The sequence below is a fragment of the Procambarus clarkii genome, chromosome 8 (genome assembly GCF_040958095.1).
Source record: "Procambarus clarkii isolate CNS0578487 chromosome 8, FALCON_Pclarkii_2.0, whole genome shotgun sequence".
NCBI lineage: Eukaryota > Metazoa > Arthropoda > Malacostraca > Decapoda > Cambaridae > Procambarus > Procambarus clarkii.
This window is the reverse complement of record NC_091157.1, coordinates 45,869,371-45,891,575: the sequence shown is the minus strand read 5'-3', so window position 1 is coordinate 45,891,575 and position 22,205 is coordinate 45,869,371. Positions and strand designations below refer to the sequence as shown.

The 22,205-nt window shown below is 42.0% G+C and overlaps 1 protein-coding gene across 6 annotated transcripts in view; it reads left to right on the top strand.

The window, feature by feature from the left end:
• The window catches only part of ChAT (Choline acetyltransferase), a 176,172-nt gene that overhangs the window by 114,042 nt on the left and 39,925 nt on the right, over positions 1 to 22,205 (top strand). For 3 of the 6 annotated variants that reach the window (XM_069317878.1, XM_069317889.1, XM_069317898.1), the window contains 3 exons: positions 14,922 to 15,064; positions 18,847 to 18,912; positions 21,554 to 21,729. In XM_069317878.1, coding sequence (XP_069173979.1) covers positions 18,855 to 18,912; positions 21,554 to 21,729 — 234 coding nt within the window. In that variant the 5' untranslated portion in view covers positions 14,922 to 15,064; positions 18,847 to 18,854. The remainder of the gene's footprint in view (positions 1 to 14,921; positions 15,065 to 18,846; positions 18,913 to 21,553; positions 21,730 to 22,205) is intronic. The other 3 variants (XM_069317884.1, XM_069317901.1, XM_069317904.1) reach the window with 1 other exon arrangement.

Below are 22,205 nucleotides of genomic sequence, written 5' to 3'. Positions count from 1 at the left end.
TCGGGGCTTTAGTGTCCCGCGCCCCGGTCCTCGACCAGGCCTCCACCCCCAGGAAGCAGCCCGTGACAGCTGACTAACACCCAGGTACCTATTTTACTGTTAGGTAACAGGGGCATAGGGTGAAAGAAACTCTGCCCATTGTTTCTCGCCGGCGCCTGGGATCGAACCCAGGATCACAAGTCCAGCGTGCTGTCCGCTCGGCCGACCGGCTCCCTTTCGGGTAATAGTGAGTTTTTGTTTAAAATATGACTGGATGGCAAATCACATGATTTTTAATGTTGGAAGCAGGTTGAGGATGAAGGAAATTTAGTTTAGCCTGAGAGTAGGCACAGTTGATAAAATTTAGGGAATAGCCAAGACGAGAGAGTACATCTTCCCCACGCCTGCTAGGTCACTACATGATATGGGTCCACAAGGGCTCGAAATGTCTCCTTTTTCATTCCATTTTATATGTCTGGGTTTGCTTATTATTATTTGAACTATCATCATTGTCAAAAACCATAAAGACCACAACAAACATTGTATTCAGAGAGAAATCACCCTAACGTGATGCACCAATGAGTAAATCACTGGGAATACATGCTCGAGCGCGAACCTATGCACTCGAAACCTCAGCACAAAGTGTTCGAATCCTTACCACAGCTACCAGCTTACAACACACTCGCATCACCTACACATGTTCCGAGCTCCGAGATCAAACGTATTTGTTCGAGCAGGTGTGTATATACCTGACTATACCTGGAGGCTGGGAGGACAGGCCGGACTTTTAACTCGTCCCTAACTTTGTTATATATGATAAACATTTGGACTGGATGGAACACTGAAGAACAAAGAGAGTAAACATTGCCAGTATAATAACATTATCCATGAGAGAAGGGATGAGTGAGAGAGAAGCGACAATGAATAGGAAAGTGTGTGAAAGGGAGTGAGAGAGAAGAGAAGGGAGAGAGATATGGAAAAGAATGGAAAATAAGGGAAAGAGAAGTAAGAAGAAGTGAGAATGAGAATAAGAGAAAGTGAGCCAGAAGATTATATGAAAGAAAAATATTGGGCATAAGGGAGAAATTGGAAAAGAGAAGGATAAGAAATGAGATAAAGGGATAATATGGGTGATGTAGAAAAAAGATAAATGAATGGATAAAAGGGAGATATAAGAATATAAGAATTTTAGGAACGTAACAATTTCAAGAACATAACAATTTTAAGACTCTTTAACTATGGGGTTGAATAGAGACTTGAAGTTCATATAATGAAACAGAGATCGTCGCTTGGGTAATTAGCCAGTGATTTGTAGTCTGTAAGCTAATCCAATGATTCGAATCCCGTGTAGTGAATTTAGAGCACTCAGACGGTTGATAAAGATCATGTGATCCAATTTTTGTGAACAAAAGAGGCGAGACAAAATTATATCACCATCTGTATGTCTCTCTTTTTCTCTCTCTCTCTCTCTCCCTCTCACTCCTTTCTTTACTTCCTTCCTTCCTCTCTCCCTCCTCCTTTCCCCCTTCTTCCTTCCGCTTTCCTCAACAGTGTGTTCCTTCCCTGCCTACCGGCGCTAGGCGTAGCCAGCCACCAGCTCCGCGATGGTTCAAACTGATGTCGAACCAAATAATGGACTTATAAATTATTCATGTTTCCATTCTGTCGCCCTTCTGCACGCTTGGCTGTCGTTGGTGGCTTCTCTCTCTCTCTCTCTCTCTCTCTCTCTCTCTCTCTCTCTCTCTCTCTCTCTCTCTCTCTCTCTCTCTCTCTCTCTCTCTCTCTCTCTCTCTCTCCCTCTCTCTCTCTCTCTCTCTCTCTCTCTCTCTCTCTCTCTCTCTCTCTCTCTCTCTCTCCTCACTTTCCTCTCTTCATTCGTGTTCGAATTTTGCTTGTTCTTATCTAGTGTGTTCGATCTTGTGTGTTCGTATCTCATGTGTTCATATCTCGTGGGTGTGTTCATATTATATTGTCTTTGTCTCTATCTTCAATCACTTGGAGTGGACGGTAGAGCAACGGCCTCGCTTCATGCAGGTCGGCGTTCAATCCCCGACCGTCCCAGTGGTTGAACACCATTCCTTCCCATCGTCCCATCCCAAATTCTTATCCTGACCCGTTCCAAATGCTATATAGTCGTAATGGCTTGGCGCTTTCTTCTAATCATTTCATTCTTCTTTAAAGTTAGCTCTATACAAACAACGTCCCAATAATCCAACATACCTTTACTCAAAAAATCTAGATTTTAGAATCTAGATTTTTAATCTAGATAAAATCTAGATAAAATTTTAGAATCTAAAAATTTCGGTAAGTATTTTTTGTTATTAATTATTTTCTACCACAGACGTGGCCACACATTTACAATGCTAACCAACATATATACATTTTCTTCTGTCCTCCATGGACAAAGTGAGAGATCTGTTAAACATATAGTTCAGGGATTTATTGAACAATCAATCACAGAAGGTGATTGTAGTGCTTTTAAAATGCTAATCTAACCTACAGACATAAATAGATTCACAGAGTTACGTCCAGCATGTTATTGGAAGCCCAGACCACGCTAACTACCCAACCCTCGTTTAGGCACCTGCCTAAACTATACTCTCCGTACAAGCAATGAATCTCATCAAACCACAAACTTACCAATTAGCTCCCCTGTGACCTCACGGATGAAGTATCTCCATGGCTAATCATTCCTAAATCAGCCATGATAGACATAGGGCAGAGCGGGATAGATGGGTAGCGGAGATGGTGGAGTGCCCTCTCCTCTCCCCCTTACCCCTCCCCCCCCCTTCCACGCCCTAATTGACAATCCACCTTTGCAAATTGTCAATCTGAACCACCTTGTGGGCGTGCCGGGCGGTGGATTACATGGAGTAATGTGACCCCAGGTGTGAGGAACAGGGGAGAGGGAAGGAGAGTAGAAAGGAGAGTGGGAAGGAGAGAGAGAGAGCGAAGATTGAGAGGAAGAGAGAGAGATGGGGGAGAAAGAATGTCGTAGGAGTGGAACACTGGGGAGAGGAAGATTGAGGGTGGAAAGAGGGAGAGGGAGAGTGGAATAGAGAGAGAGAGAAGAGGGAAAGGAATGGAACGTGAATGGGAAGGGGAAGCGATAGGAGGGAGGTGGGGTAGATTAAAATAGAGAGGTGAGAAGAAAAGGAGAGAGAGATAAGCTGAAAGGATGATTAGAGAAATGAAAATGAAAAGGGAACAAGAGACAGGGAAGGGAACAGAGAGAGCGAGAGAGAGAGAGAGAGAGAGAGAGAGAGAGAGAGAGAGAGAGAGAGAGAGAGAGAGAGAGAGAGAGAGAGAGAGAGAGAGAGAGAGAGAGAGGCAGTAAAAGGTGAGGTAAGTAACAAATGAAGTAGAAAGAAAGAGACAGAGGAAGAGAAAAGAAATCGTGAGAGAAAGCAAGACTATAGACACATGAGACGAAATTGTAGACAGATGACTGTGAAAAAATAAAGAGTAAGGCGTATACTGTGAAGAACGGTGAAAGGGCACTGTTGTTAAGACGAGTATTACAAAACCAGTAAGAACCTATTAAGCAAGAAAGGGAAGGAGTTACGTGAGGTAGAAAATCAGAAAAACACAAAGCCAACGGGACATTACAATCCATCTTGTAATGACTTGGTTTAAAGATTTGCAATGATAAAGTCTGTTCAATTTGTCTTGGGGTGAGACAATGTCTTGGGGGATGGGAGGATTATGGGAAACGAAGGGATTGACGAAGTTAGTGATAATGTACAAAGCCATTATAGAGAATAGATCTTGTAGGGCAAAGATAATGATCCCAATTACAACTGCACAACTTTGTTCACAACAACTTGTACAAATTGGTACAGTTCTGGGTGCCTATATATATATATATATATATATATATATATATATATATATATATATATATATATATATATATATATATATATATTTTGGTAGCAGTCTTTCCTGTAGACATATATTATTAAATATGACCGAAAAAGTAAGATTAATAATTCTAACACGAATTTTCTCAATCCTTCGTACATTATGCTTCACTGTTGGAGGTAAATCAAAAATCACTTCTCCAAAATTCATTTTTATTTCTAGTCTGACGCGACACGGGCGCGTTTCGTAAAACTTATTACATTTTCAAAGACTTCACAAATACACAACTGATTAGAACTTGCGTTTCCCTGATTTTATATCTACATTTGAGTGAGGTGGGAAGGGTGATGTGGCATTACATTTGAGTGAGGTGGGAAGGATGATGTGGCATTAACACAAGACAGAACACTAGAGGATATTAATAGGGTATTAAAAGTATCAACACAAGACAGAACACGAAACAATGGGTATTGAATAGAAGTGTTTGTAGAAGGCCTATTGGTCCATATTTCTTGATGCTTCTATATTGGAGCGGAGTCTTGAGGTGGGTAGAATATAGTTGTGCAATAATTGGCTGTTGATTGCTGGTGTTGACTTCTTGATGTGTAGTGCCTCGCAAACGTCAAGCCGCCTGCTGTCGCTGTATCTATCGATGATTTCTGTGTTGTTTACTAGGATTTCTCTGGCGATGGTTTGGTTATGGGAAGAGATTATATGTTCCTTAATGGAGCCCTGTTGTTTATGCATCGTTAAACGCCTAGAAAGAGATGTTGTTGTCTTGCCTATATACTGGTTTTTTTGGAGCTTACAGTCCCCAAGTGGGCATTTGAAGGCATAGACGACGTTAGTCTCTTTTAAAGCGTTCTGTTTCGTGTCTGGAGAGTTTCTCATGAGTAGGCTGGCCGTTTTTCTGGTTTTATAGTAAATCGTCAGTTGTATCCTCTGATTTTTGTCTGTAGGGATAACGTTTCTATTAACAATATCTTTCAGGACCCTTTCCTCTGTTTTATGAGCTGTGGAAAAGAAGTTCCTGTAAAATAGTCTAATAGGGGGTATAGGTGTTGTGTTAGTTGTCTCTTCGGAGGTTGCATGGCTTTTCACTTTCCTTCTTATGATGTCTTCGATGAAACCATTGGAGAAGCCGTTATTGACTAGAACCTGCCTTACCCTACAGAGTTCTTCGTCGACTTGCTTCCATTCTGAGCTGTGGCTGAGAGCACGGTCGACGTATGCGTTAACAACACTCCTCTTGTACCTGTCAGGGCAGTCGCTGTTGGCATTTAGGCACATTCCTATGTTTGTTTCCTTTGTGTAGACTGCAGTGTGGAAACCTCCGCCCTTTTCCATGACTGTTACATCTAGAAAAGGCAGCTTCCCATCCTTTTCCGTCTCGTAAGTGAAACGCAGCACGGAACTCTGCTCAAATGCCTCCTTCAGCTCCTGCAGATGTCTGACATCAGGTACCTGTGTAAAAATGTCGTCAACATACCTGCAGTATATGGCCGGTTTCAAGTTCATGTCGACTAAGACTTTTTGCTCGATGGTACCCATGTAGAAGTTTGCAAACAGGACACCTAGGGGAGAACCCATGGCGACCCCATCTACTTGCTTATACATGTGCCCATCCGGGCTCAAGAAGGGTGCCTCTTTAGTACAAGCTTGGAGTAGTTTCCTCAGAATACTTTCTGGCATGTCAAGAGGAGTACAGGCTGGATCACGATACACTCTGTCGGCTATCATTCCGATTGTCTCGTCCACAGGTACGTTGGTGAACAGCGATTCTACGTCCAACGAGGCTCTTATCCCTGTGGCCCGTGCGCCCCGCAGTAAGTCCACAAATTCCTTTGGAGACTTCAGGCTGAAGGCGCAAGGAACATAAGGAGTCAGCAGGCCGTTGAGTCGCTTCGCCAGTCTGTACGTGGGTGTGGGTATCTGGCTAATGATTGGCCGAAGTGGGTTTCCAGGCTTGTGCGTCTTGACATTTCCATACGCATATCCAGGTTTATATTCCCCAATGATCTTTGGCAGGTGGAGTCCGGATTTCTTGGCGTTCACAGTTTCGATCAGTTTGTTGACCTTTGCTTTTAATTCGGCTGTAGTGTCCTTCGTTACCCTTTGGAACTTAGTTTGGTCAGAGAGTATGATGTTCATTTTCGCCAGATATTCGCCAGACTGCTACCAAAATATACTAATGTTAAAGTGCACGACCCAGCAGCAAGGAATCAAGCCTTCACGATAAAATATCGCCAGGATCTGATTCGTGATCAGATATACAAGGCAGAGAATGAAATCAAAGACAACAAAACGCAACTACTTCATGCTACAAACGAGTGGAGAAATAGCAACATCGACCATAGTATCCGTACCCGCATTGAACAACACCTCGACATCCTCACAGACCAACATCACCTCAGCACTGAAACAAGGATTATCAAGAAACTAACAACATTATATGGAGGACCTATGGCAATTCCACGACCAAGAGATGGCTTCCTGAACCTTGCAGGAATTAACCTCACTGAGGACCAAGTCACTCTCCTAAATCTGGGCATAAACTGTCATGTTATGTCCAGACCGAGTGAAATGGCCCGGAAAGTGGAGTTGGAAATTCTGTTGGACGACATATTCGACCTCGAGACACAAAAGAAGGTCACTACCAAAGATACCTTACAAGCAGAACTTATTGCAGAAGGAGGAAAGAATCGAGGCAACTACAGAAGCACCATACTGTCCCCCGAGCTTAGAGCGGCAGCTAAAAGCCTTCGTGAGAACAAGGAGATAGTTGTCAGGAGAGGTGACAAGTCGCCAATATATGTCATTCTTAAAAAAGACGAATATCTGGCGAAAATGAACATCATACTCTCTGACCAAACTAAGTTCCAAAGGGTAACGAAGGACACTACAGCCGAATTAAAAGCAAAGGTCAACAAACTGATCGAAACTGTGAACGCCAAGAAATCCGGACTCCACCTGCCAAAGATCATTGGGGAATATAAACCTGGATATGCGTATGGAAATGTCAAGACGCACAAGCCTGGAAACCCACTTCGGCCAATCATTAGCCAGATACCCACACCCACGTACAGACTGGCGAAGCGACTCAACGGCCTGCTGACTCCTTATGTTCCTTGCGCCTTCAGCCTGAAGTCTCCAAAGGAATTTGTGGACTTACTGCGGGGCGCACGGGCCACAGGGATAAGAGCCTCGTTGGACGTAGAATCGCTGTTCACCAACGTACCTGTGGACGAGACAATCGGAATGATAGCCGACAGAGTGTATCGTGATCCAGCCTGTACTCCTCTTGACATGCCAGAAAGTATTCTGAGGAAACTACTCCAAGCTTGTACTAAAGAGGCACCCTTCTTGAGCCCGGATGGGCACATGTATAAGCAAGTAGATGGGGTCGCCATGGGTTCTCCCCTAGGTGTCCTGTTTGCAAACTTCTACATGGGTACCATCGAGCAAAAAGTCTTAGTCGACATGAACTTGAAACCGGCCATATACTGCAGGTATGTTGACGACATTTTTACACAGGTACCTGATGTCAGACATCTGCAGGAGCTGAAGGAGGCATTTGAGCAGAGTTCCGTGCTGCGTTTCACTTACGAGACGGAAAAGGATGGGAAGCTGCCTTTTCTAGATGTAACAGTCATGGAAAAGGGCGGAGGTTTCCACACTGCAGTCTACACAAAGGAAACAAACATAGGAATGTGCCTAAATGCCAACAGCGACTGCCCTGACAGGTACAAGAGGAGTGTTGTTAACGCATACGTCGACCGTGCTCTCAGCCACAGCTCAGAATGGAAGCAAGTCGACGAAGAACTCTGTAGGGTAAGGCAGGTTCTAGTCAATAACGGCTTCTCCAATGGTTTCATCGAAGACATCATAAGAAGGAAAGTGAAAAGCCATGCAACCTCCGAAGAGACAACTAACACAACACCTATACCCCCTATTAGACTATTTTACAGGAACTTCTTTTCCACAGCTCATAAAACAGAGGAAAGGGTCCTGAAAGATATTGTTAATAGAAACGTTATCCCTACAGACAAAAATCAGAGGATACAACTGACGATTTACTATAAAACCAGAAAAACGGCCAGCCTACTCATGAGAAACTCTCCAGACACGAAACAGAACGCTTTAAAAGAGACTAACGTCGTCTATGCCTTCAAATGCCCACTTGGGGACTGTAAGCTCCAAAAAAACCAGTATATAGGCAAGACAACAACATCTCTTTCTAGGCGTTTAACGATGCATAAACAACAGGGCTCCATTAAGGAACATATAATCTCTTCCCATAACCAAACCATCGCCAGAGAAATCCTAGTAAACAACACAGAAATCATCGATAGATACAGCGACAGCAGGCGGCTTGACGTTTGCGAGGCACTACACATCAAGAAGTCAACACCAGCAATCAACAGCCAATTATTGCACAACTATATTCTACCCACCTCAAGACTCCGCTCCAATATAGAAGCATCAAGAAATATGGACCAATAGGCCTTCTACAAACACTTCTATTCAATACCCATTGTTTCGTGTTCTGTCTTGTGTTGATACTTTTAATACCCTATTAATATCCTCTAGTGTTCTGTCTTGTGTTAATGCCACATCATCCTTCCCACCTCACTCAAATGTAATGCCACATCACCCTTCCCACCTCACTCAAATGTAGATATAAAATCAGGGAAACGCAAGTTCTAATCAGTTGTGTATTTGTGAAGTCTTTGAAAATGTAATAAGTTTTACGAAACGCGCCCGTGTCGCGTCAGACTAGAAATAAAAATGAATTTTGGAGAAGTGATTTTTGATTTACCTCCAACAGTGAAGCATAATGTACGAAGGATTGAGAAAATTCGTGTTAGAATTATTAATCTTACTTTTTCGGTCATATTTAATAATATATATATATATATATATATATATATATATATATATATATATATATATATATAGTGTGCGTGTGTGTTTGTGCGCGGGGTCTAAATGCATTTATGTCTTACGAAGAATTAAAACATTAATAAAACATGAAAACAAAATAAAGAGACCCGTAAAACTCAATAATAGTGGAAACAAAGGAACATAATTGGAAACTGCAGCTGCTAATGAGCAACAGAGAATTAGAAAGGCACTTTCAAGGCAAGAGATGCAACTGCACACAGCTGCCTGGCACAGGGCATTGTTGAAGCAAACTCAGCAAAGAATTCCAAATGAAATTACCAAAAAATAAATAAGGAAGGACGTGAATAATTGCCTAACACAACCGGTAGCTACGAATTTGGGGCTTTAATGGAAAGTCAACCAACTTTCCCCCTCACCACTACACCCACAAGCCCTCAGAGCAACACCAACTTCCCCCCCATTCCTCCCCAACTCCCATCACCACAACTACCAAGCCATTCATCTCTTTAAGCTTCATCCGCCCCATTCACAAGATCCCCTTAACCCGTGCAGCGCCTCACCCTCCGAGTCATCCATCTCAACGAGGTATTTCCTTTGTCATCTTCAATTCTTTCACCTGACAAACACGGACCATTTTTCCACTTCGCGCGTCTCGTCTGGGCTTATGGAGCGCCGCCGCCGCCGCTGACAACTCACTGGAATTTGTTTTATGATTCACGTAGAGGATTCCGGATAGTTCGTCGCGTACTCGTTCGCTTCAGGATTTGATATGCGGTTACCTGAACGAAGAGGCTTAGCGGGATTACGAGAGAGAGAGAGAGAGAGAGAGAGAGAGAGAGAGAGAGAGAGAGAGAGAGAGAGAGAGAGAGAGAGAGAGAGAGAGAGAGAGAGAGAGAGAGAGAGAGAGAGAGAGAGAGAGAGAGAGAGAGAGAGAGACATGTCATGAGGCTGTCGACGGCCCATTTGTGAGCTGGACTGATTCGAGGATTCAATAGGGTGACAGTTGTTGGGTATGTTTGTATCGGACGTGTGACACCTCTTGTCGGAGCCCGAGTTGGTGTCGATTACTCATGTTCCTCATTGCGTGATGTGTTTCCTCATGTGTCTAACGGTGGGTTGTGGTTACTCACGTGTCTCATGGTGAGTTTGTCTCCTGAATAACAGGATAAACAAGAGTCTTAGGAGAGAGTTTTCATAATAACCAAAGTCGTCAAGTGATGACCCTTCGTAATCCCAGACAACTGTCTTCCCACAGACGGAGAAACGCGAAGTTAGACAGACATCAGAACGAAGATCGCGACTACAGTTACCCTCCCCCCATCCCCCTCCCCCCATCACCCAATCCCACCCTCCATTCTCTCCCCCCTCACTTATCACCCCCTCACCCCTCCACCCACGAGTGGCAGGTCCGGGGGTGACAACACGTGTCGACCTACTCGCTATCTGACCCGACAACAATAAGCGATATTGAGGGATTAGCATAAGATGGAGACACGTCGATCTAGGGATCACAGAGCGTCATTTCACCGTGTCATAACATGCACCAGGCAATTATTGTGCCTTGTAAGCTGACGAAGAGGGAGGGCTGGAGGGAGGGAGAACGAGAGAGGGAGAACGAGAGAGGGAGAGAGGGAGAGAGAGAGAGAGAGAGAGAGAGAGAGAGAGAGAGAGAGAGAGAGAGAGAGAGAGAGAGAGAGAGAGAGAGAGAGAGAGAGAGAGAGTGAGAGAGAGAGAGGGAACACGCGACAAATGGGTGAAACAATGCGGTTCCCCCTCTCTCTGCACCTATGAGTCCCCAGTAGAACTTCACGCACTCAATTTACCAGAAGTTAATTTACTGACTCCTGCAAAGTTTTCTGCCACTTTTGCGGGACGCGATCAAAGGACGCTAACTTGCACGAAGACATTGTTCAGGAACACGCCCAAGTCCTTACTCTCTTCCCCCTTTTCCCACCCCCTTCTTCTTCTTCCCTCCCTTCCACCTCTTCCCCACCCCCTTTCCCATCCTCCTCTTCCCCTTGTGTGATGGCATCAACCACATCAACAAAAAATCAATCGTACTCTAGCGAAACTAAAAGCACCGCAATATTGATGCCATGTCGATAGGACGAGTTGTTTATCTTCGTTCGCTTCTGATTAGACAAACCCACTCGACATTAGACACTTGTTAAACCATCAGAACGAGCTGGATAATTCATTTAATTATCAGGGAGAAAGTGCCAAGCCACTACGACTTCATAGCACTGGGAAGGGGTCAGGATAAGGATTTAGGAAGGGACGGGGGGGGGGGGAAAGGGTATGGTGTCCCAACCACTTGAACGGTCGGGGATTGAACGCCGACTTGCATGAAGCGAGACCGTTGCTCTACCGTCCAGCCCAAATGGCTGCATAAGCATGAGGATCGAAGACTGTACATAGCGTTCAGTCTTCGTCTGTTTAGGGCCTGACAGCTGAGTGGACAGCGCTCGGGATTCGTAGTCCTAAGGTTCCGGGTTCGATCCCCGGTGGAGGCGGAAACAAATTGGCAGACTTTCTTGCTCCCTGATGCCCCTGTTAGCTAGCAATAAGTAGGTACCTGGGAGTTAGACAGCTGCTACGGAATGCTTCCTGGGGATGTGTAACAAAAAGGAAGCCTGGTCGAGGACCGGGCCGCGGGGACTCTAAGCCCCGAAATCATCTCAAGATAACCTCAAGATACAAGGCCACAGAGACGTGGCCCGATGAATTGCTCTAAACTACCCCCCGAAACTTCTGTGAATTATGTAAATAAAGAAAAATTCAATATATATTTTCATACAGTAATTTGGTAAAGTTGAACGTGAATAATACGTAATTTTACATGGAAATAACCTCATTTTATAACGAAATAATACAAATAGATTGCGGGTGGAGCTGAGGAACTCAATAATATGAACAGATCGTCGACTTTAAAGTCATTTTGCTTTGGTTTTGATATAAAATGAACTTATTTCCTTAGTAAACTTCGGGTTATTAATATTCTTCAGACATCGACAACATTACAGCAAGAACATTGTTTGAATTTCTTCTTTATTCACATATTGATAAGAATTTTGGGTAATTCTAGGGAACTCATGGACTCCATAGAACATATACAATGGTCAGGAAAAGATAAATATAACAGGAAAAGGACGGATATAAAGAAAAAAGTGGAATCATGTTCATGTTATCATGTTATCATGCTTCATGTTATCTTCAGCAGGGTTAAAGTCGTCAGTCCTAGAGGGGGGGTTTTGACTGTTCACATCATTCTCAGACCTTTTTTAATAATAATACTAAACAATTAGAACCTTTTAAATGCAATTGTCTATATTTTGTGCCTCCATTCATAGTAAATATACACATACATACTCACACAGGACTCGTAATCCTGTGGCCCGGGTTCGATTCCCGGACCCGGCAGAAAAAATGGGCAAAGTTTCTTTTACCCTGATGCCTCTGCTCACCTAGCAGTAAATAGATACCTGGGAGTTAGACAGTTGTTACGGAGCTGCTTCCTGGGTGTGTGTGTGTGAAAAAAAAATTAGTTATCAGTTAGTAACAGTTGATTGAAAGTTGAGAGGCGGGCCGAAAGAGCAGAGCTCAACCCCCGCAAGCACAACTAGGTGAATACACACACACACACACACACACACACACACACACACACACACACACACACACACACACACACACACGCACACACACACACACACACACACACACACACACACACGCACACACACACACACACACACACACACACACGCGCACACGCGCACACACACACACACACACACACACACACACACACACACACACACACACACACACACACACACACACACACACACACACACACACACACGTACGTAACAAATCCAGCACAATTACTTCCCTCTTTCTCACCCCGCGTATATTACCGTCTCGACGCCTACCCTCTTTGTCCCTACAAAACCCTCTTTTCTCACCCTTTTCTGTCTTTCCCCCCCCCCCCCCACCTTAGTATCTCCTCTTTACCCCTATTGTAACTTAATTCTCCCCTCTACTCCCAGCCTCCTCTCCTTTTCCTTATTGCCTCTTCCATTCCTCCACTCTTCCCCTCTTTTTCTTCCTCTCTCCCCCTCCCCTCGCTGGATACAGTTATCAGAAAGCGAGGATTGACGCTGGCATTGGCTTGAGCCGGTTGATGACCGGGTTCCCGGTTCGAACCCGGCTTTACGACCGCTCGCTGAGATTGACGCTTTGCAGGGCTTAGTCGAAGTCTTCCCTGGGGAGGGCTTTTCTTTTGTTGTATTTTTTTTGTCACATGAGAGGTGTTCTTGCAGCGGGACAAGTAGTTACCCCCGTGAGAGGTGTTTTTGTACGGTGGGGCGGGTGTTTTTGCACCGTGGAAGGCGTTTTTGTAAAGCGGAAAGAGATTTTTTTCTGGTGAGAGGCGTTCTTTCATCGTTGGAGGTGTTTTAGTCCCCCTGGGAGGTGTTCTACACACAGAGGTGTTATCCAGAAACTAGGTCAAGAGAGAGAGAGAACAAAGAGAAAGATATAAGAGAAAGTACGTTCAAATTTGAGGTCGGTGGAGTGAAGCCTGAGAACGGGGTGAAACAGATGCATGAAGCTGGCAAAAAAATTAATCATATTAGGCAAAAATTAATTATATTGAGTAAAAATTAACCAATGTGGGCAAAAATTAACGATATTGGGCAAAAATTAACTATATTGGGCAAAAATTTATCATATTGGGCAAAAATTAATCATAGTGGGAAAAAATTAATCATGGTGAGCAAAAATTAATCATATTAGGCAAACATTAACCATATTGGGTAAACATTAACCATATTGGATAAAAATTAACCCTATTGGGCAAAAATTAACCATATCGCAAAAAGTTATAGGAGTTGTAAATGAAATAATATCATCAAAACAGATGTCATAAACCATATTTGTGTTTATATTAACCTAAGTACAATCGGAACTTCAGTGGGAAATGTCAGTCACCCTCTTCCAGTCTAATCCAACTCTACATTAAACCAAATCAAATTACCTAAACAATATGCACAAAACAGATATTGTTTTAATTTTGAAATAAACGAAGAGAGTTTTTACATGGACATAGTACATCTAATTACTATTGGGCTTGGGAGAAAATGAGTAAAATATTGCCAGATTCCTCGTTTATTCACTGAATAATAAAATACCAATGAAGTGAGGAATGAATCATTCATTGATTCAAACCCATGAAATTATTTATGAAGCATTCATTTAAAAAATACTCTATGAAGGGGAGACTGAAGCATTCATTGAGAAATAATTTGTTAAGTGCAGACTGAATCATTCGTTGATTAATCACATGTGAAGGGGGAGATAGTACCATATATTGTGACCCTGAATCGCTAATCGCTGGGGTAAGGGAGGAAGACGAGAGAGGATTGGGGACGGTGAGGGATTGGAGAGAATGGGAGAGAAGTAGATAGGGAAAGGAACTGTGGGATATCTCCACTATCCCTATGAGAGATAATGATATACTCATCGTCGTGAAAATTGGGGTATATATATCGTAGGCTTTGAATGTTGATCTGAGGTTCACATGGTGCTTAGAGACTCACGGCGTTCATCAGCTCCCATGGTGCTCAGCTCCCATGGTGCTCAGTTACCATGGTGCTCAGTTACCATGGTGCTCAGCTCCCATGGTGCTCAGTTACCATGGTGCTCAGCTCCCATGGTGCTCAGCTCCCATGGTGCTCAGTTCCCATGGTGCTCAGTTACCATGGTGCTCAGTTACCATGGTGCTCAGTTACCATGGTGCTCAGCTCCCATGGTGCTCAGTTACCATGGTGCTCAGCTCCCATGGTGCTCAGTTCCCATGGTGCTCAGCTCCCATGGTGCTCAGTTCCCATGGTGCTCAGTTCCCATGGTGCTCAGTTACCATGGTGCTCAGTTACCATGGTGCTCAGTTACCATGGTGCTCAGCTCCCATGGTGCTCAGTTACCATGGTGCTCAGTTACCATGGTGCTCAGCTCCCATGGTGCTCAGTTACCATGGTGCTCAGCTCCCATGGTGCTCAGTTCTGCTCAAGTGTTTCTTTTGTTTCTGATTTGTACGTCTCTCTCTCTCTCTCTCTCTCTCTCTAAAAACGAGAAAATATAAACATTATCCTTTATTTTCCTCTTTTCAGCACCTCACACCCAAAAAATTGCCCCAGACGCCAAGAGACACGTCACAAAGAGCCCTGCCACGCTGGCTCCAATAAAGTCGATCTGCCACAGCCATTACCAGAGGAAATGAACTAAGCGGGCGCCAGTTGGAAGACACTTTCCGGCAAGTCAAGCCAATTGAATTAAAAGCGCTATGCTTCTCTCTCTCTCTTGTACCCCCACTCCCTCTCTCCACCCACCCTCTTACCCTTCCCTTTTCTTCCCTTTTCTTCCCTTTTTCCCCATTTCCCTCCATCTTCTCCTCTGTCTCTCTTTCTCTTGTCTTCTCCCTTCACAATCTCTTCTTCTTTAGTGCAATTTGATGCAGTTCTGGATACAAATTCTGTTTCTGAAACATTTTTTTGCTTCTCTCCCATTTTCTGTGAAGCTAATTCGGATAACCTTAATTTCGTTGTCAGTATAGAGTGAATCGGTTCAACATTATGTTACTTTTAATGGCTGTGTGTGCTGAAGAGAGTTGGTGAGAGTTGGTGAGGTGAGTTAGGGAGCCGGTCGGCCGAGCGGACAGCACGCTGGGCTTGTGATTCTGTGGTCCAGGGTTCTATCCCGGGCACCGGCGAGAAACAATGGGCAGAGTTTCTTTCACCCTATGCCCCTGTTACCTAGCAGTAAAATAGGTACCTGGGTGCTAGTCAGTTGTCACGGGCTGCTTCCTGGGGGTGGAGGCCTGGTCGAGGACCGGGCCGCGGGGACACTAAAGCCCCGAAATGATATCAAGATATCAAGATAACCTCAAGGTGGTGTACGCAAGTGCAATCTGCTCGTAGAAGAAGAGTACAACTGGTACACCATCAGAGGAATACGGATACGAGCAATTAATTTTTCGTGCATTTTCAAACGAAGGTTCATTTTGTCATTTGTCTGAAGATTTACAGATTACATAACTTACAATTACAGACTTAGTACAGGAATAGTGTTATGAGGACATATGATATTGCTCTGGGTGTTATAAAGAGAGCTAAATCTTGATTCTGAATTACGTTAATTCACACACATCAACCGAACATCATCAGCGGCATATGGAAGCGTGGCAAAAATATTAAGATTTCTGAAGGCAATTGCCTCCAGAAATCATTAATTATGGGTCGTATAGGAACCTACAAAACACCTCAAACCAATTTTGGAGGTGTGGTTAGCAAGAGTTGAAGCCCAACCACAATAAACACAGCTAGGTTACTACACACACACACACACACACACACACACACACACACACACACACACACACTCCATTACCTCCATACACAAGATTAATGACATAACTGAATTTGTAAATTGGATCAAAGTTCCCTGGCTGAACAGGGAACATATAGAGAGCTAAGAGATTGGTCAAATGAAGTAGATAATTGAGAGAGAGAGAGAGAGAGAGAGAGAGAGAGAGAGAGAGAGAGAGAGAGAGAGAGAGAGAGAGAGAGAGAGAGAGACAGAGACAGAGAGAGTCAGAGAGAAGACAGATAGAGACAGGGAGAGAAAAACGCAAGTGACAAAAGAAAAATAAGATACTATTAAGAAAGGGTGACCCATGTAATCTCGGGAGAGCAAATTAGCCAAGCATCCCAAGACAAGAATCCCTAGACAGCGGACAACCACAATCCAACTTCTCCGAATGTGTTCCATGGCATTATCCCAGTCTGAAGGCTCGCCTCGCTTCCCAAACAACGCTAATTCTTTGAGTGTTTACTAGAGTATCCTGAAGGACCCTTCGTCGTCTCCTCCTTCAGAGACAATAAGGGCAAGGCAGGATATGGTATTTATGAAGGGGAAACGCTAAGAAAATAGGACTCCATAGCACTTTGAGGGGATCTGACGACAATGAACTGGGATATGAGGAAGAGGAGCTGGGATATGAGGATAAGGAGTCGAATATCAGGATAAGAAGCTGGGATATGAGGAAAAGGAGCTGGGATATGAGGAGGAAGTAAAGGAACAAGTTTAAAGATTCACCAAAGATATATTTTCTGGAATTATTTAAATTATTTATCAATTATTTTAAAATGAACTTCCTTCGTAATAAATGATAAGGAAATATTTTGTTTATCTATTTCCTTTCTTTTAATATAATAATATGCTCATATAAAATTAAGTTAAAGGTAGTTAAAATTACTTAACATTAAGTTATTTAAATTTATTTACTTAATTTAAGTAAGTAATTTTAAATTATGTAAGGAGTTTGAAAGCACATTTACCTATGCCCTCCTTCCCTCCTTCTCTCCCCCCCCCCCCCCCCCACCTCTCTTGTTTTCTGACTAGCACGAATCAGTTGCAATTTCTTGAATGGTTACTCTCGGGGATTATTGCATACTGATTTGGCTCAATGTTGTTCTGACTGTATGTGGTACACTGTAGAGACTATGCTACACTGTAGACCTTGGTTGGTATCCTCACTGACACGGTGGGTTGTGTTAGACGCTACCCGGAAGTACCTTGACTATCCCAGGGTAAGTTGTGCAAGGCCAAGATGGCTTACATAACAGGCAGATATGTACAAATACAAGATATGATTCATTTGACTGAAAAAGCTTGCTCTCTCTCCTGTGAGTATATGTATCATCTTGGTACCTCCCCCCCCCTCCCTCACGCCCATGGAATGTTCAGTACTCACGCCCATGGAATGCTCAGTATTCACACCCATGGCATGCTCAGTACTCACGCCCATGGGGTTTAAGTACGCCACCAGCACTAGAGGAATGGAAGCACTAAGGTATCACTTTTCATGCTCATGTAAATTTAATTTTTTGCATGAGCATAAAAAGTGCTTTTTTTGCACAAGCATTTTTTTTTATCATTATCGACAAAATTTATAAACAATTTTGTCTAATCGAATTTATTCAGGTGTTATTTTCTGTGAGGATGGTGTTCATATCCACTGTAACAACACACAAGAATGAACGAGTTTGTTCATATTCTTGTGTGTTGTTCATGTTCATATTCCTTGCCAGACAGGACAGTGAAAAATGTTGCTCACATTCACTGCCACAAAAGGCAGTGCATGTTGCTGCTCATATTTACAGTCAAATGTTATCATCTAATAAAAAAAAAACACTAACCTAAAGGCGAGCCTGTGGCTACACCATCTGATTAACAGTTGCAAATTACAAGAAAAAGGAAAACAGACTTGAATATCAAGCTGAAGAAGCTTTTTTAATACAACTTTTGAAACACCAACAACATTATCCCCATTCAATTAAATTAATAATGCAAATATCAATAATTTGTCAAAGAAATATTGTCAAAGAAATGACAATATCTGACAAAGGAATTTGGAAATTTGTCAAAACAATAATGGATTCCTTGTCAAACTGAACATAATTTTGAAGTTGGAGCTCAATTTTGAACATATTTATAACAAAATGTATAGAATTTACAAGAGTCAAATGAAGTAAAACTAGTAAACAAAAAAAATTGGCCAAATTTTAATGAAAACTACTATTTTAACTTAAATTCCAAATTTCTAAATTTAATTCTAATTTATTCTAATTTTAAATCTAATTTAATAACTTAAATTCTAAATTTACTAGCAAAACTAGTAAATAAAAAAAATAGGCCAAATTTGAATTAAAATTACGATTTTAACTTAAATTAGGTCAATTTCAGGAGGCAGACACATGTCTAAAGGAAACCAGATAAAATACCAAGGAAGGATCCAGACATAGAAACAATATGATAAGAACTTCTGTTAAGTTAATCTTTTAAGTTAAATTAACATTTATCGTCCCATTTACGATTATGAGTAAATTTTTGTTAACTTTGGTATAATCATTAAGTACCTAATTAACATTGTAAACATAATCAGAATTATTCAATATATACATAGATACAAAAATTATTATTCTCGCATGTTTTTTAATCCAAAAAAAAGGTATGATTTTCGAATGTTTTTTTCAGGGTTGAGGATGGCGTCTCCACAACCTTCGCCAAGCCGGCTGAGCAAATACACAACAATGGGACACCGTAAGTCACGGGAACACCAGCCTTGTGCACCCCTGCCATTAAGCTCACTTTCTGCTTGATTCAACCACCGGTGATTCCCTTTTTGTTCTCACATTGCTGTTGCTGTTTCAGACCTGCCGTGCAATGGTGTGTGTGTGTGTGTGTGTGTGTGTGTGTGTGTGTGTGTGTGTGTGTGTGTGTGTGTGTGTGAGTGTGTGTGTGTGTGTGTGTGTGTGTGTGTGTGTATACTTACCTATTTGTACTAACCTAGTTGTGCTTGCGGGGGTCGAGCTTCCGCTCTCTGGTCCCGAATCTCAACTTTCAATCAGCCAATGTCACTCAGTGTCACTCAACTGTGAGTGAAGATGTATACAAACGCATACATAGCAGGAATACTCAGTTTTCGAGTAATGCAAACGCATACATAGTAGGAATACTCATGTTTTCCAGTATACATTCATTCTCAACTTCACTTGCTACACAGTCACACACATGCACGTAATTTCACCCAATTTATGCACTATCTTGTTATCTCTTTGTATTGGCTAAACAAAGGCATGAATAATATGGATCATTCTCCATAAATTACTATATTAATTTTCACATTGGTGACTATGTATGCAGTGCCGCACTCCCCCTCCCCCCATCCTCCCTCCACGGCTCATTCTGAAACTTCTTAAAGAACACTTCGTCCTCACAATAGATCTATAGGTAGACATGACGTTCTTGTAACCTCTTTAATATGTGCTGGCACCTCGCTTTCAAATCGAGGCCAAAATACCTGTACGAAACATGATATGGGACACCTGCTGCTCGTTTCGTGTGTTCTGGTTCTGTTGGGCCGGAAACCTCAGACCCTTCCCTCTCCGTTCCGTTCCGGTGAACGGAACGGAACGCAAAGGATCTTTGCGTTCTTCTCACTGGGTCGGGAAAGAGCATCTCCATTATCGGCTGTTCTCCTTCTCAACAGTTTCTAGCTGCTTGCCAAAACTTCAAGCTTGTAAATCTATTCTAAATTAAGTCCTTTATGTATATATATATATATATATATATATATATATATATATATATATATATATATGTATATATATATATATATATATATATATATATATATATATATATATATATATATTTTTTTTTTTTTTTTTTTTTTTTTTTTTTTTTTTTTTTTTAACAATAGGGAAGGGAGTACCACCTCTGGCTGGAAGAAGGGGGACCCATAGCCTCGGAGGAAACCACACATAACGCATTGGAGGGAATGTGGGTCCCCTCCAATACAGTTTCTGTGTGCTTTTCTCCTACCACCCCCTTCCCTTTTTTCTTTTTTTTTTTTTTTCCTTTATTGTGTATTTAAAGGAAATATATGTCCCATATATATATATATATATATATATATATATATATATATATATATATATATATAATATATATATATATATATATATATATATATATATATAATATATATATATAATATATATATATATATATATATATATATATATATATATATATATATTATTAATGTAGCAGAATTCATGTAAAAAATGACATTTTTGTTTATGTGAATTTTCTTACTAATGCTTGTAGTATATGCAGACGACCAGTCATAATAACGTGGCTGAACATGAGAACTAAACCACACACCCGAAGATGAGGAGACAGCAGCGTTTCGGTCCGTCTTGGACCATTATCAAGTCGATGGTCGATCATTATCAAGTAATCGACTTGATAATAGCCCGGGAAGGACCGAAACATCGTCGTCTCCTCTTCTTCTAGTGTGTGTTTTGGTCATCACATCTTATAGTACATGCTTCAGTATGTTGTTTAAGATTGACTACCTGGAAAAAAAAGTTCCAAGTAGCACGGGCTATGGTGAGCCCGTAGTATAGTGCTTCAGTAGTTACTGATACGACTAACACAGTCCCGCTTGTCTTCCATATGTAGTTAGTTGACTGTGTTGGCCTTTAATAACTCTTATGGTGTCTTGACACGAATATCCTTAAGTTCTTGTTATATATTTGCGTGCGTGTGTGTGTGTGTGTGTTCTGTAGACTTGTTAATTATCAGTGGTTGTTGCTAGTGTTAATATACTGATCACAGAACACACAAACACACACACATTATATATATATATATATATATATATATATATATATATATATATATATATATATATATATATATATATATATATATATATATATATAATTAGCTTCTTTATAAATATTTCACAATAATTTTAATAAAATGCATCAAACTTTTTATCAATAACTCGTGTTGCTATTTAATATTTAACTGAACCAGCAAATTGAAATGTCAGGACCAGGAATCAGGGGGATCATTTTTACCCAATTGAAAAAGCCTGCAGAAGCGCCATAAAAGGAGCACCATAAAAAGTACTAGTATTAAAAGACTTAGCCATAAAAAAGCACGTGTTAAATGAGGCACAGTGGAATATTCCCGGCCCGATACAGCACCTTTTGAAGCGGAGTTACAAATGGTTATCAATTAATAATGGTAATCCCAGTTGAGATTAGTTTTTCGGGTGGGAATGGAGGTAGCTCCACCGGGTTCCACATGCCTCTAGTAATGGCAGTAACCGAGAGGTTTAAGAGCCAAAGTGACTCGTTTGACACGGGTGTATGCCTCCCCACAGGGTACCTCTCCCGTTGGGTATCGTGGTCTGGGACTATCGTCACTCCTCCAGGTTCCCCCTCCAGGAGCTCACCTAGTGAGGGCCTGTCCCTCTCCCCACAGCCTCCGAGAGCCTTCCAGCCGAGGTCGAGAGCATCCTCCAAGGCTTCTAACATGTCGGAGAAGACACCAGTGGCGGTGGGTAATGTCAGAGTTTTAAGATGTGAATGATTTGGTGTTGTCTTGCCTGAAGCTCATTTTCTATCTGGAAATTTAGACTATTATTTTATATTATCCTAACTAAACCTTCCACTTCAATCGCTTTGCTTTTTATCTCATATGAATGTTTATTTTCTGTTCTAATACTGATCTTCCTTCCAGTTCATTGCATTGTATGTTGCATACATTACAGCAGCTTTGTAATGTGTGAATACCTGTGATGTATTTTCCCCATGCAACAAAGCCAAAAAGGGATTGTTCCTGCCATTAATGCTTCTTCCCTATTTCACTTCTCCTTGTCTCATTCTTTACCTCTTCCTGGGTCACATTTCACGTATTTCTATCTCACTTATCCCCCTCGCTCTTCCCTACTTCCTGTTCCTCTCTTCACTTCACTCTTCACCTCCACTAATCCTCCACCCTTCACTCACCATTGTCAGAAGGATGCACGTACA